The sequence below is a fragment of the Mya arenaria genome, chromosome 4 (genome assembly GCF_026914265.1).
Source record: "Mya arenaria isolate MELC-2E11 chromosome 4, ASM2691426v1".
In the NCBI taxonomy this organism is placed as follows: domain Eukaryota; kingdom Metazoa; phylum Mollusca; class Bivalvia; order Myida; family Myidae; genus Mya; species Mya arenaria.
In genome coordinates, this window is record NC_069125.1 from 829359 (window position 1) to 846555 (window position 17197).

The window sequence follows — 17197 nt, forward strand, 5'->3', positions numbered from 1 at the left end:
CTGCATTATTGAGGGAATTATTACATAGATGTAACGTCATACCATTGTGTGAATGTCTCTAAGACCCATGGTTTAAACCCGTCTCCGGACTGCTTCTCCTGCAGTTTGTCGCCGTCAACCGAATACTCTTCGTTTAGTTATTGAAATAATGATAGAAAAAGAGCATAACCGCAACAAACATAAATATACGAGAAAAATATATCGCATTGTTTATAGTAAAAACTCGATAAAAACGCTTGTCGTACACACATAGGAAACATTACAGCTACATCGGTGCAGTACGTATTTATAACGCTTGACGTTTGTTTGCTTGTATTTTGATTTCCATTATTATAATTCACGAAGCATTGTTCATTACATAGACTAATATTTAATTTTACATGAGTTAATTTTATTCAAAGGTTTGTTGTTTTTCGCATTGTTTATAGTAATTTAGCTGAGTTTGTTGTACTTGAATTTCAGTTATATTTTTTATAATGTATATCAATTTTTCTTTCAGTTCTTAACGTCTACTTCTAGTACAAAAGTTGCCTTCAGCTAAGACAGTATGTATCAGTTAATACAAGCCTCTTAGACTCCCCATTGATTATTCTCCCATAAAAAAGGTTAATAACATTATAATCACGAATAAGTGGTATTAATAGGTTCACTTTCCGGCCATCAAGTGTGACGGATTCAATAGCCTCTCCGAGTTTAAAGGTCAGCGACATGGCCCTCATTACGATTTACGTCGACAGTGTCCAAATATCACCGTCCTCCGAGAACTCCTGGACACGTCGGATATTTAACGACCGCTCGCTAAACACCAGACTCAGCTTGAGGCATTAAAAAACTAAATGATACCGTGAAAATATGTTTACTTAATTGTTGCTTGACCTGTACACATGTAGATCCTCTTCGATCAGAAATGTCACAAACCCCTTGGAGGGGTAGAGGTCAGAAGGTATGGTTCGGTGAACATTATCAGTTTTGATCAGTTTTGCAAACTTGACTATGAATGTGTACCAGCCTCATGCTTCGAAAACGTATTTATCGCCACCTGGCGTATCATGTCGTACGGTGCACCTTTGGTCGCTAGCAATAACACAAACATCTCCAACATTCAAATCACTTGTGACTGAACGCTCGCTTATCGCTCGAATCCCCAAAAGCAAACTGGAATTGTATCATTAATTGGTAAATGTTTTGGATTGCTTGTGTGCGTTCTCATACCAACTATTTTGGCACAAATCTGAAAAAAAATGGATAGTGGAAAGAATATCGTTTAATATTATGTTTGACACAACGTTATTGGTATATGAAACTGTAATGACGATTTCCTCTACATTGCAATACATCATACTTGAAAAGTAGTTATTTCGTTCCCTTATATAAAAAACCGCTGTTGTTTATTGGTGCAGCAATTTCTAAATTCCTAGGTATCGCATATATGCTTTTCATCCAATGCTGCAAAACAACACAATACAAAACATACGACAATTCTTCTAGACTGTATTGTCTAAGTGGTTACAAAAATGAAAGGCTCTTCACACGTGCGATTTACGATTCGTCCTGTACGTTTATTAATTGCATGGCACTCCAAAAAGGTTTACAAAACAAGAAAGTAGTATTTATTAGAGGCATGAACAAATAGGTTCCCATTTAACAACTAATAAAGCGAGGAAAAAAGCAGACATGTTTCACAATATGGATCATAATACTAAACTATTTACAGTATATTAAGTTTAATTGAGAAAAACAAACTCAGCGTCGGTGTAATATGTTTTCAAATTTATAGTCTTTTTTCTTCTCGGTTGCCAAAGGAATATCCTCCATAGATTAGCAATTAGTGTCATCAACGGGTTTAATAACCTGTTTAAATAAACTAAGGTTATTGATTAGATGTATGTAAAGTAACACATGAAAAGCTTATCTGAATTGTTCTTACATCTCGTTTTGCCATGAATGCCTTTTCAGCATGCAACAATAACAATCCTGTGAAATATTTTAACCACACGTGTAGATAGCGAACGGAGAAGACACAATTAAGGAATGGAAAATAACAAGAAACGATAGAGGGAAGGCATAAAAGGCATAAAATGACTTATTGGCTGGGATCGAGTACTCGTTTACTGGTTTAAAGTCCCACCTGTTTGTCTGACCGTTCCTAGGCGACTTCTGTCTTTGCATTTTTGTGGCATTGTGTCTGTTAGGACTTAACATTGATCCTCTAAACAGAATATTCACGGTTAATTGATTGTTGACTGGGATTGTCCCTATACTTGTTATTGTATTATTGTAAAACCAGATAAAAAGAAATGAAAAAAAGAGTTAAACGACACGATAAAAACGACAAACAAGCGCGAGGATTTCGTTCGGCTTACATGCATGCCATAAATCTACAGGAACACGCAGTAATGCATTGTATGTATGTCTGTCAATTAAATAAATTAGCAACATATATTTCTTACGAAGGCTATGTACTGGATTGTTAATGAACTAATTTGTTAAAATTAACAGTCATGTTTCTCCTAAATTGTTATTCGTCATGTTGTTTTATATCAGCGTGCAAATATATCTCTGTAAAAAGATCTAATCATTGTTTTATTCCTTTATTATCTATAGAGTACTTTCAAATTTCAACATTGTTAGCGCAAGAAGTTCCATGGTATTTTAAAGCCGAGTTTACAAAACATTTAAGTTTATCTTACTTTTGTTCTTTGGCAAATACAAAAATGGTAAACAAATATATTGTAGAAGGGACTTGAGGTGGCGCAATCATGCTTGATATACAGTTTATAAAGGTAAATACCACTCTGTCGAACTAGAAAAATTTAAGGACCATAAAATAGGTAAAACAGTATGCTAAGACTGGAAATGAAAAGTGAACAACATGAATATTTTCAAACAAGGACAATTCTAGAGCCATGCCTGCAAAGTGAAATGCGCGATCAGGCTATTTTACGTAAATGGTCAAGGTATAAAGCCAAACTCAATGCAAAGAAGTAAGGTAACTATTAAATAAAACGCTCAAAGAAAAAGAGCAGGCTACGTAAAAACTGAAAGTAAACGAAGGCTGGTTATCGATTATGTCTTGAAAATCATTGTAATTAGTGAATACAAATGTATAGACAAATATGAAAGTGTGATGACATCAAACACATGTTTGATCACGTGGGTCCAATTTGTTAGCTATTCCATCGGGTCTTAAAATGACTCTGGCTTGTGGTCATCAAGCCGAGCAAGTTTTTTTCCGGTTTCTCTGATTCCCAACAAACAAAAAGACAACTCTCTCTTTCAAACGAGAGTGGCTTAGCATCAGTTGGTACAAATTATTCACAGTTGATGTAAGATAAATATAGTCTTAACTAAATTAAATATTATGTTTTTGTAATTTTATTGCTTTAGCTCACAAAAATAATTACATTATAACATAGTGCATAACAAAGCATTGCTAATAAATACATTTAAAACACTGAACACAGTATCAAAAATAACACATTAATGTATCTAAAGCCTTTGTAGTTTAATCATCCAGTCACATTCAATATTGGTTCAAAAGCATTTCGATGCATGTGGTAGCTTTGTACAATTGTTACGTTATGTTGAATCAGGTATTGGTTCTCTAAGAGCTGGTTTTAATAAGGTATTTAAAACACCGACAGGCCGTCAAAGTTATTTAGATAAAGAATGGCTTTAATTGGTCACAATTTCACAAATGTCCGTATACAAGTATGTCCGCCCCCAGTCAGTGTCTGAAAGAGAAACGGAAATAAGTCAGAAAACAATTTTTTCATTTTATTTTTTTAAATGCCGAATGTCTTGATGATGCTTGAATTTGAAAGCCAGTAGTGTGTTATCAGAATTGTGTCATACTTTATCGTAACGATTCGATAGGCAGTGTTTATTAGGCGGCGAGAAATGCAACAATTACAGTTACACTGATATGCTATAAGGTGTAAGAAATGTTTACAGCACTGCAATGTTGAGTTGTGAGATTCGTACGAAAGGTCCTCGACAGCGAATTTAACATTCTTGATAACCTTCCCTGGCATGCGAGCAATGACATTAGTTTGACTTTATAATTACGACGTCATGGCGACATATCTTTGACTTCCCAAAAGATAAAAAACTTGTTTTAAACTTGCCGCAGCTCGTAGCAAACGTCGTGCTATAGAGTGACAATTGGGTAAAATTATTGATTCATTATGACTAAGATACATGGAAAGTATGTGATCATAACTGAGCGTAATGAATTAACAAAGTAGTTTACGAAAATCTACGTTGACCTCTACTTATTGTGTTAAAATATCAAATTCCGAATATCGTTCAAAAGTCATGCAGTCCCGACAAACTAATTAAGACTGTTTACAACATCATAGTGTGATTCAGTTGCATTTTAATTGCACAGATTTATTATACATTCGTATTAAAAAAAACACTATGCTACCATATAAACCCAGTTTACAAACACCGTAACGATGTTGAATCACACACCATTGTCTCTGTAATGAACCGTTCAATCTGGAGAATGATCACTTCGAGCGTTAATCATTATAACAGTAGAACGGACTGATTGAGCATGTTTTTCGCGAATAATAAGCGCGTTTGACATGCAGAGAGAATGTAACTTTTGATTCAAATCAGACGATTACGCATGACTTATCACAAACTGTAATTTAATCTATTTAATCCTCTCATGTTAAGGTTGCGATTAATAATATTGCAGCTAATATTGTCATATCGAACATGATAACAGTTGTTAAGGAATCAGAGCCTCATGGGCAGTCTAAATCGATTACTGATTGAAACTATTTAAATGGGAAGCAATTAGAACGTTTCTGCTACTATTCGTTGATGAAAGCCAGCTTTTAATATCAATATAGTCTTTTAGAATTATACACGTTTCTGTTGGACATTCAATTAATATCACTCTGTCATTATAATCAAGTACATGTACTTACTTTATACCATTGTGAGTGTGTTTCCAGACCCCTGGCGCACGTGCTGACACTCGAAGCCATCTCCGGACTGCTTCTCTACCAATTTTTCCCCGTCAACCGAAAACGTCACCTGTAGTATTTCAAATAATGGTTAAAAATACAAATCTTAAATACTAACAAAGGCGTTGATTATATACAATGACTTAAGACATTTTTTCAATGGAAACCTGTGATATCAATATATGGTGATGCATCTTACATTTGGACTTGCAAATATGAAATGCTCATCCTATTTCATATACTAATATCTATATAAGGAACTAAACTTGATTTTAAAGTATCTCAATAATATAATAAACGCATTTTCACATGGTAAAGTTTAATTCATTTATTACTTGCTATTAATCTTGTTTTTGTTTTATTAAAGAAACTTGTCTTTAGTTTAGACAGAGTTTTTAGTCAGTCCAATCCTCTCAAATTACTGCTCGCTATTTTGCCCTTATGGCCATGCAAACCACTTCTAAATAACAGTCAGTTCATACTTTCACTTTTCGTTCAAGCGTGATGGAGTCAATAGCCTCTCCTAGTTTGAAGGACAGCGACTTGGCGCCCATCACGGTTGACGACGTCATCATCAACGTTTCACCGTCCGCCAGGAACTCCTGGGTCATTCCGGAACCGTCTGACAGATAATTGTGAGCGTCCGCCCGTTTATCGTCACCAACACCTAAAGAGAAAGCATGGAGAATAACACCGTTGTACTTTAATGCCTTATATTTAATAAGTTGCTATCCCAATACCTTTCCTTGTCACCTAATTTACCTGAAGGAAACACAGGACATCTGAAACATTATATTTTAATATGATGCTTGTATTGTTTGCTTTCCACTATGGCTCGAACAACTACACTAATTGGTGTAAGCTTGGTTACACACCTAAAGAATGCACTCTTTATACCAAATAAGATTACCACAATTTATAATATTGTTTTAATATTCCAAAAAGAATGAACAAATGTCAAAAACAATGGTTTTTATGAAGGATACCGAAATACATTTGAACAATATGGGCATAAAACACGGCATTTCTACCTAATGAGACTATAGTCGATCGAGGTAATTTTTTTAGCGTTTATCAATCATTTAATATTTTTACGCTTTCTGCTATTAAATACACGGCTACAATCTTGTAAAATATCATAAGGCACTTTAAGCGGAAAGAAAAGGAAATAATACCTGAAGAATATTTTTTCTTGATCTTTAATATATTGCTTTACTGGTAAATGGGGTTCACACCCGATCAGAAACATGGGTGCTGGTGGAGTAGAATTATATTATGAAATTTGATAATCAGTTTTCCAAAACTTGAGTATGATGTTGTTTTCATCGTTTAAATGCCACGTTCTGAGCGTCGATATGCCGATCATGCCGTTAAATGCACCCTGAACGAATCGCAGCGGAAATAATTTTTGTATGGGGTCGCTAACGTTTCGTGCAGGAAACATAAGGCAAATTAAAATGTACTCTATCTTTATATTGCTTGTGTGCGTTATGATATCCTGACACATATCTAAGAATGTACAGCACCGGAAAGAATTTCGCTAGTGAACACAACCTAATAGCTTAATGAAACTAAACGACTATAACCTCTACCATGGCAATACATTATACTAGTAACCTATTAATTCCGTTGGCGTTTATAAAAAAAATCAATCTATTTAAGATATTTGTAAAAATAATTTGTCGTATTTGCAACGTATTTGTTTATTATTAAATGTTGAAACAGATCTATGGGCTGTCCCCCTAAAACAAATTCTCTCTTCTCTCTAAGTTTCTCCAAAGGAAAACTGCTTCGCACGTGCGCTTTACTATTTTTCCTGAACGTTCATAAGTTCTTAGGCACTCCCAAACCTTTTACTGAATACAAATAGGTTTTTGTTAGAGAAAACTAAATAAATGAGCTTCAGCTAAAAACATATGCGAATAATAAAACAGAAATGATTCACAAATTGGATCTAGACACTAACCAATTAAGGTGTATTAAGTTTAATTGAGAACTATAAACTCAGCGTGTTTGGAACATGCTTCCAAAATCAAATTCTTCTCCTTCTCAGTTGCCAAGGGATTAATTTCCTTGATTAGTAATTAAGATCATCCTTGATTTTAGTAACCACTATCAATTAAGTTCGGTTATTGAGTAGATGTAAAAAATGATAACTTTAGAAATGTCTCAACGAAATTGTATTTTTATACCCAAGAATGCCAATTCAGGTCGCAACAAGGCTTTATACTGATTTATTTTAGCTCGATAACTAAGACCGTTGAATGCTAATATAAATCAATTTCATGTCCATTTACAGGGCAGACACCAGTACTGACGTCCTTTTGGAGAGGCAATGATAACGGGATGAAGCACACAACCTCTATACCACTAGATCCCCCTCATCATCTTTTAAAAATCTATCCAGACGGTGACGACAAAATGAAATAATGATAAGGAACGAAGGGGGAGGTGCAAAAGAACAATAACGAAACAAATGACTCTTAAACAGAAGAAAGTAAGGTCAAACGATATGATAAAAGACGGCAGGTAGAAGCGAGGAAGGAATCTTTAAAATGGAAGGTTCCACCTAGTATATAGTGCATTGTTATGTTATCAACAACAACATAGCTAGCGAATGACAATGCTCTTCAGATTTCTTAAGATCTCTACATTTAAACCCTCCAGAGAATTGGAATTTGTTCCACATACGCCTTGTTTGGTGAATATAGTTTTTTTTATTTCAGCTAACAATGCCCTTATGGTTGTGCTAATGTACTTTCCACACGCGTTTAATGGTCTGTCACGAACCGTAGTCACTTGGTCATTACATATTCATATCTCTTTTATTTATTATGGGTCCTAGTGGAAATATATAAACAATGTTGCATACATGTATAATTGATTTGATATCATGTTAGTCTATTGACCTTTTATATTGAAACTGGATACGCTCACATTTTGATGATCAAGCAATAGCATGCAGTCAGTATGTCTAGAATTGTAGCAAATTTTCTCTCTGAGGTATGGCTGGAATTTGGCACTTATTGTGCAGTTTATTACACATATGCGTTTGGCTAGGTTTATTATATATTGACTTAAACAACATTAATGCAGACTTATCTAAGATATGTTTATTAAAACAATTTCGATATAAGTTAAGCAAAAGCTCGAGAGTAAAATTAAACAAATATTCACTAAGAAGGTGAGTAGAAAGAAGAGTGTTTTACTCCTACTATAAGTCATATGAAACATTCTGAAGAAGAAGAAATAAATTGTTTTATTTTGTGAAACAAATAAAATATTTTTCATTATCAGAAGTAATTTTAAATTGCCACCCTGATTCAGCTAGCTAACGGCATTGGTTTGATGTATGAAAAGTAACTCTAAAAGAAAACTGATCTTAAATGTTCTTAATCCGCCATCACAATGATATTTTAAAACATCCAGGCAAAAATTCTAACCAGGCAACGATATTCAACAATTAGCCTAAATATTATGATCATCAATTTAACTCATTGGCCTTTGTGAAACGCCGCATATCCGCCATGCTGATAAGTGTTGTCTCCAAGTTGTCTTCACCAATTATCTGTTAAAACATGCTTATCTTTTGGCTACACACATTTCATAAATATACTGATAGACCCAATCAGGCATTGTCTTTATGCTTGTCAATTAAATTAACTAGCAATCAATCCGTCTGATGGAGGTAAGGTTAACGAACATATATGACACATATCGAATGCGACGTTAAATATTAGCAGTCACGTTCTTCTTAATTGTTATTCATTATGTTCAAATGTATACCCTTCTAAATAGATGAAGAGTGTTTAGTATTCCGTGTTTATTTTATAGAGTAGTTTCAGATTGATATTGTTGATGCAGGAAGTGCCGAGGTATTGAAAGCCAGGTTAACTTAATATCTAAATTTCTTAAGAGTATTTTTTTCAGAAAAGCTGAAATCATTTCTTTGGTAAAAAACAATCTGTAAAAGCAATTGACAAAAAAGTTGATGACGTGAAGATGTTCAAACTCATAGAATCCTAGAGCCATAACACTATGGCGAAATAGCAATATTGCTGTTTCTCGCAATGGTCAAGGTATTATGTCCACAACCAGTGCTAACAAGTTAGATAACTATTGAACAATAATGCGTATGAAAGAACAGATAATGTAAAGGTGGGCAACTTTTGAATGTTCCAGGGATTGATTTAAAAGTGCACTTTGGCTTATTTTGCCAATAATCACTGTAATTATTTGGTAAGCAATTATTTAGTTGGAGCGGACAAGAAAGCATAACGACTTGAACGACACTGCAAGACCCAATGGTGGTCACGTGATCAACTTTTGTCTGTTATTCTATAAAATTACCAATCATATATGTGCATTTTTATTTTGTAATTGTATTGATTTATCGTACATAATAGGTCACACTAAAACACAATTCTTAATAAGGCAATGCTATTAAATACAGTTCACAGCGGTAAAAACCTCATAAAATAAATGTAAAGCCTTTGATACATCAGACATAATGTTGAAAACTGGTAAACATAGATTTCTTTTCAAAAGCAATTGTTACGTAAAGGTATATAAGGTTTTGTTTTACATAGAAATATTTTTATAAGCTACACAGGCAAGCAGTCAATGTTAGTTTAATAAGCAATGTGAGTTCAAAAAGTTGCACTGCTATATGACAATTTGTACGGAAGATGTACGGCAATGCGTTGTTACCTTGCGAGATTCGAGTTTCTGCACAGAGACTTGAAATAGTTGTTGGGATTTCTCCAAAAAATGAGAGGGAAGACATTAGTTAGACTTTATCAATAAGACGTCATGGCGACATATCTTCGACTTCTCGAAGCGAGTTTAAGACTTGCTGCAACTCGTAGAAAAATGCATGACAGTATCACATGGTCAAAACAAAATTTATTGCCTTGTGATTAAAACTTTTTTCAAGCTATGGTCATAAAAAGACGATGTGACAAAACGTGATCAACGATCAAAAACTAATTAACGAAGTGTACATGGTTCTTCGACATTTTATCGCTATATCTAGACATTCTCGGTAAAGAGATTATTCATAACGTAAAAACATAACTACATTGAATTGTCTGTAGGGTAATGAAAATAATAATGTGGGTTTTGACGATCTACATAGAGAAAATCAAGGAATATCTGTTCAATATGACTTTAATAAAACTGATGTTCACTACCAACCACGCTTTTTATGAAAACACAGCTTGATTCCTCATGTTTTACAGGTCTTTGATGTTTCATTTCAATTGTCTTCGTGTTTGTAAAGAACGTTTGACATAATGCAATATTTGATGGAAATCAGAATATCAAGCACGACTTAACATGGACTGTAATATCATCTATATATTCCTTACCATGTTGAATGATGTTGATGGTTATATTAAAATAGTGCAGCTTACTTTGTAGTACCAAGCATGAATATTGTTGATGAGCTTGTTAATTTGTCCTTGCAGAGAACATAAAATAAACATTAACAAAATAACTAAATAAATTTGGGATGAGCAGTTGCATATCTAAACGCATCAAATTTGACGTATCGGCCAGTGAAAGCTAAACTGTCATTAGATTAGAACTTATGGGTCATCACGGATTCGTCGGACTGATAGGTATGAGTGTCCGTTCGCTTACCTTCAGACTCACCTTGAGGTGGTAGCAAAGGAAATAATACCGTGAAAATATGTTCCTTGACCGCTACACATGTAGATCATCATTGGTCAGAAATGTCACAAATCAATATGGAAATAGAGGGGTAGGGGTTAGAATGTATGGTTCTGTGAACATTATCAGTTTTGATAAGTTTTGCAAAACTTGACTATGAATATGTACCAGCCTCATACTTTGACAACGTATTTATCGCCACCTGGCATTTTACGTGGTACAATGCACCTTGAGTGGCTACCAATAAACGAAACAAACACCTTGTTTCACTGCATTGTTTGTGGTGTTCAATCTAATATCGTCTGGCACATAATAGGTATATGAAACTGCAATGAGATTTCCTCTACCATGGCAATACATTATACTCGAAACGTATTTATTTCGCTGACTTTGATAAGAAGCTGCTGTTGTTTATTGTTGCAACACTTTCTCAATTCCTATTGGTATCTCATATATATTTTTCACTCAACGCAACAAAACAACACAAAACAAAACATTAGACAGTTCTTTTGGACTGTTTCTTCTAAGTGGCTGAACAAATGAAAACCTCTTCACACGTGCGATTTACGATCCGTTCTGAACATTTATTAATTGCAAAGTACCCTAAAACTGTTTACAACACAAAAATAGTGTTTATAGGCATGAACAAATCATTTTCCACTTAAAACATTATGCGCTGTCGTTAATTGTTGCAACAATTTCTCAATTCATACAGGTATCTTATATATTTTTTCATGCAATGCTACAATTTAAAATATGCAAAACATCAGTCAGTTCTTCTTAACTGCATCTTTTAAGTGCCTACTAAATAAAGGCCTCTTCACATGTGCGATTTACGATTCGTCCTGAACGTTTATTAATTGAAAGGCGCTCCAAAACGGTTTACAGAACAAAATACAGTATTTATTAGAGGCATAAAAACGGATTTTAACTAATAAACTAATAAGGCAAAGAATAAAGCAGAAATGTTTCACAAAATGGATCATAATTATAAACGATTTATGGTGTATTAAGTTCTATTTAGAAACATAAACTGAAACCTCTTATCTGAACATTTATTACTTCTCGTTTTGCCATGAATGTCTTTTCAGCACGCAAAAATTACAACGCTGTGAAATTTCTAACCAGACTATGAATAGTGAACTGAGAAGGCGAAATAGAGGAACTGAAAATGGACGGGCAAACTAACAAGACACGACAGAGGGAAGGCGTGAAAGGCATAAAACATTTATTGGTTGGGATCGAGTACTCCTATACTGCTTCAAATACTTATGTGAAAACTACAGAAACAAGCTCAGTAGCCAACAGTTTAAATATGAACTCCGTATAATGGCACTGGGTAAACGCCAAAGACATAGAACATAAAGCCATAGTAAAGACCTTTTTTCTGACCGTTCCAAGAAAGATATTTTGATGGAGGTGTCGTCTGTATTAGTGGCGGTGTTTCTTTCGTTTTGTGTTTGTTAGGCTTATAAGTTGTTCTTCTTAACAGAGTAATCCCCGTTAAATGATTGGTGACTGGGTTTAACCCTGTAGTTTTCATTGTATTATTATTAAACCAGATAAAAATAAGTGAAGAAAAGGGATAAACGCCACGATTAAAGACGACAGACAAACGCGAAGATTATGTAAGACTTACACACATTCCATCAATATACAGCTACATAGCTACATGCAGTCAGGTATGATGTATATGCCTGTCAATTAAATCAATCAGCAACCCATATTTCTAACGAAGGCTAGGTACTGTTTTTTTCATAAACTAATTTGTTAAGATTAGCAGTCACGTTTCTCCTAAATTGTTATTCGTCATGTTGTTTTATTACAGCGTGAATTTATATCTCTGTAAAACGATAAAACCATTTTTTATTTCTTAATTATCTGTAGAGTAGTTTCAGATTTTGACATTTATTAGAGCAAGAAGTTCCATGGTATTTAAAATGGTATGATCAATATCATACTGTCGAACTATGAACTTTTAAGGACCATGTCATAGGCAGTATAGTGCGGTTTTAACATATTGGCTTATAAAGATTGGACATGAAAAATGAACAACGTGACTTTTGTCAAACTCTGACAATCCTAGAGCCATACCATCGAAGTAAAATGTGCCATCTGACTATTTCCCGCGGTGGTGTAGGTATTAAGCCAAACTCAATGTTAAAAAGCATTGTAAATCACAAGCGCACCCTGCGCCCCCCCCCCCCCTGCCTCCTAAATGTGTTCAAGTTCCCTTTTTATATGAATACAGGTGAACAAAGGTAATAAAATACGCCCAGAATGCACATTTTCTGAATTTTAGTATTTTAGAATTGCCTTGGGGAAATAACCCCAAACCTCACTGTCAACACTTTAAACAAAAGCAATATCGGTTCTGAGGGAGGGACCTTAAGCCTTAAGGTAATGCCCCTGAGTAATGCCCCCTCTAACGTCAAATCCTGGACCGCTCCTGTAAATATTGAACAAAATACCCAAAGAAAAAGAGCAGACCAGGAAAAAGCTATAAAGCAAAATTGCACGATGGCTGGCAATCGAACTTGTCGTTTAAATAATAGTTGTTATTATTGAAAAAAAATATACAGGAAGACATACATGACAGTGTGACGACATCAAACACATTGGTCATCACGTGGTTCCTGATTGTTAGATTCAAATGAACCTCACGTGCGATAACCAACCGCGCAAATGGTTTTTTCCGGGTTTTCCGATTCCCCTACACCAAACAAGACAACTCTCTCGCTGTCAAACGAGAGTGGCTTAGCATAGGTTAATATAAATTATCTACAATTGTTGCATGATAAATATAGTGTAAACTATATAAAATATTTTTGTAGTTTTATTCATTAATCTTACATTACAAATCACATTAATACATAATGCATAACAAAGCAATGCTAACAAGTACATTTAAACACTGTACACTGTATACAAATTAACACATGAATTTATGTAAAGGTTTTTTAGTTTGATCAACCAGCACGTTAAAATTCAGTTTAAAAGCATTGCGTTGCATTTAGCAGTTATATATAATTGTCACCTTAAGTTGTAGAAGGTATTGTTTTTCCTAGAACTGTTTTTATAAGGTATTTAAAGCATTTGCAGGCCGTCAAAATGATTTAGAAAAGGAATGGCTTTAATTGGTCACGATTTCACAAATGTCCGTATACATGTCTGGCCGCCTCCAGTCAGGATCTGAAAGAGAAAGAGAAAGAGTCAGAAAACCATTTTCACAATTTGTTTTTATCGATCGAAAATGGGCGAATTTCCACCAGGCCTTGTTAATGTTTGAAATTGTGAGATAAAAGTGACGTTATAACCCACTCTCCTGTCCAAATCAAACTTCGGCATGCACAAGTCTTCGGCATGATTTGAACGACGACGTTTCCGAAATGGCGTAACGCTTCCTTTTCTGATTTTTTTTCAATTTGTTTTGTTTTGCCTCCTTAATGCCTTAAATCGTCAAATAAAAATGACAATATAACCCACTCTGCCGTCCACAAATCAAACGTCAGCATGCACAAATCTCAGGCAGTATTTGATCAACATCGTTTCCGAAATCCGTTATCCTTTTTAGGCATTATTTAAGAAAAGAAAACATGTGTCAAAACAAGTCGTGTGTTATTAGCATTGTGTCATTCTTTGTCGTTAAAACTCGATAGGCAGTTGTTAATAAGCGGCGCGAAATGAATAAAGTATCAGTGACATGCCATAATGTGTTAAGAATATTTTCAGCAATGCAATGATGAATTGCGAGATTCGTACCCTATGATTTCAGGACGGCAAATTGAACATTCTTGAAAACCTTTCCTGATTATATGCGGGCAATTACATCAGTTTGATTTTTTAAATACGACGTCATGGCGACATATCTTTAACTTCCCCCAGAATATGAAGCGTCTTTTGAACTTGCCGCAGCTCGTAGCAAGTGCCACATGGATATCATAATTAATTTGATGCGATTAAGATACATGGAAAATATGCGATCACAATTAAGCCATATGATCAAGTATGATAAATGATAAAAATAGCATTTAATGAAAATATATGCTGAACTCTATTTGTTGTGTTGAAATATCAAGCAACGAATATCGTTCAAAAGTTCAAAAGTAATGCAGTTCGCCATACCAATAAGGACTGTTTACAGCATCATATATTGCATGAGTTGCGTTTAAATTGCACAGCTGTATTGTCACTTTTAATTTAAAAACGCATATAAACCCAGTTTACTAAAAGTAAAAAAGGTGTAATCACACGCCATTGTCATTGTAATGAACCGTTCGATCCGGAAAATGATAACTTTGAGCATAAATCATTATAACATAAAAACATACTGGTTGTGCATGTTTTTCGCGTATATTAAGAGCGTTTGACATGCAGATAGAATGTAAATTTTGATGGAAATCAGAGGATAACGTATGACTTATCACAGACTGTAATTCAATCTAAATAATTTGATCATGTGGAGATGGTGCTATAATTGATATTGCAGCTTATATTGTTGTATCAAACATGAAAAAAGTTGTTATGGAATCTAAGCCTTCTGAACAATCTAGATCGATTATTTATTGCAATTATAACATTTCTGTTTCAATTCGTCCATGAAAGCCAGCTTTTAACATCAAAATAGACATTACTTTTTGTTTGGCATTCCATTAATATTAACTCCTGTCACATGATAACCAAATAGATGTAACGTCATACCATTGTGAGCGTGTCTCCAGAGCCCTGTCGCACATGCTGACATTCGAAACCATCTCCGGACTGCTTCTCTACCAGTTTGTCCCGGTCAACCGAAAACACCACCTTTTTCAAATAATGGTTAAACAGACAAACGATTGTTATTTAAATAAACTAGCAAAGACATTGATTATTTACAATGATATAGGAAATTATGCAATGCAAAGCTGTTCTATGGAAATAGTGTGCTGCATCTGACATTTTGGCTTGTAAATATGAACTTCTTCTATAATATACAACGACACTAAACTTGGCAATTAAGTCTCTCAAGACATGACCGTTGATTCACATGGTAAAGTATAATTCATTTATCACTTAAATTTAATGCTATTAATCTTGTTATTATTTGTTTTTAACACCAACAACAAATAAAAATGTTGTCTTCACTTAATACAGAAGTTGTCACTTAGTCCAATCTTCTTAGACTGCCATTCGTTATTATGCATTCATGACCAAGCAAACCAAGACTAGACACGTAACAGTCAGTTCATACTTTCACTTTTCGTCCATCAAGCGTGATTGAGTCAATAGCCTCTCCTAGTATGAAGGTCAGAGACTTTGCGCCCATCACGGTTGTCGACGTCATCGTCTGCCGAGAACTCCTGGGTCATTCCGGAACCGTCGGACAGATACTTGTGAGCATCCGCTCGTTTATCGTCACCTACACCTAAAGAGAGAGCACGGAGAATAACGTGTGGATGTGCGCTCACTTATCGCCTAATACACCTTAAGGGAAACACAGGACATTATATTCAATATGATGCTTGTCTAGTTGTCCCCTATCGCTCGAACAGATACTTATTGGTGTCAGCTCGCATATCTTTCGGCACACATTTAGCGAAATTAATACGTGAAGTATATTTTCTCTTGATCTGTATAATGTTGCCGGACTTGTACATAGAGGTCAACCCCGACCAGAAACATTAGGGGGCCTGTGGAGAAGCAGTTAACTTGCCACGTTCTGAGCGTCGACTCGCCAATTATGCCATCTAATGCGGCTTAAATGAAACGCAGCGAAAGAGGGGTCGTTCTCTTTTGGTGCGAAAATCCTATATGAAACATTAATAACTATATTCTCTATAGTGTCAATACATTATTCTCAAAACCTATTAATTTGGTTGGTGTGTGTTTAATAAATCAATCTATTTAAGATACTTATAGCAAGAAATTATCGTATTTGTACCTCCCAGGTGTTTATTATTCAATATTGCAACAGATCTCCAGAATGTCCCCCTAAAACAAATTCACTTTACCCAAGTTGCCCCAAACACAAAAAATTGCTTAGCACGTGCGATTTACAATTCGCCCTGAGCGTTTATAAATTCCAAGTCACTCCCAAATGCTTTACAGAATAAAAATAAAGGTTTTTGTTAGAGGGAAAGAATAAATGGGCTTCAAATAATAACATTTGCGAATAATAGCAATAAAAGCAGAAATGATTCTCAAAATGGATCATTATACGAAACAATGAAAGTGTATTAATAATAGTTGAGAAAAATAAACTAAACGTCTGTGGAACATAATTACAAACTCAAATTCTTCTTTTCGGTTGCCAAGGGAATGGGTTTCTTGATTAGCAATTAGTATCACCCTTGGTTTTAGTAAACAGTTTCAATTAGCTTCGGTTATTGAGTAGATGTAAAAATACTAACTCCAGAAATGCCTTTTCAAAAGTATTCTAATATTGCCAGAATGCCTATTCTGTTGTTAGTTTATACAGATTTATTTTAGCTCGATAACTGAATGCTGATATGAACCAATTTCGAGTCCATTTACAAGGCAGACACCAGAACTGGCGTCCTTTT

At 34.7% G+C, this 17197-nt stretch overlaps 1 protein-coding gene and 1 pseudogene across 1 annotated transcript; both read right to left on the reverse strand.

The window, feature by feature from the left end:
• Positions 1-3683: 3683 nt before the first annotated feature.
• On the reverse strand, positions 3684-10864 carry LOC128232689 (fatty acid-binding protein, liver-like). Its single transcript, XM_052946390.1, has 4 exons — positions 10835-10864; positions 5465-5692; positions 4951-5052; positions 3684-3734 (listed from the first exon to the last, which is right to left on the reverse strand). The coding sequence occupies exons 1-4, from the start codon at positions 10862-10864 to the stop codon at positions 3684-3686; spliced, it is 411 nt and encodes a 136-aa protein (XP_052802350.1).
• A 2932-nt stretch (positions 10865-13796) lies between these two features.
• The window catches only part of LOC128232695 (fatty acid-binding protein, brain-like), a 16528-nt pseudogene continuing 13127 nt past the window's right edge, over positions 13797-17197 (reverse strand).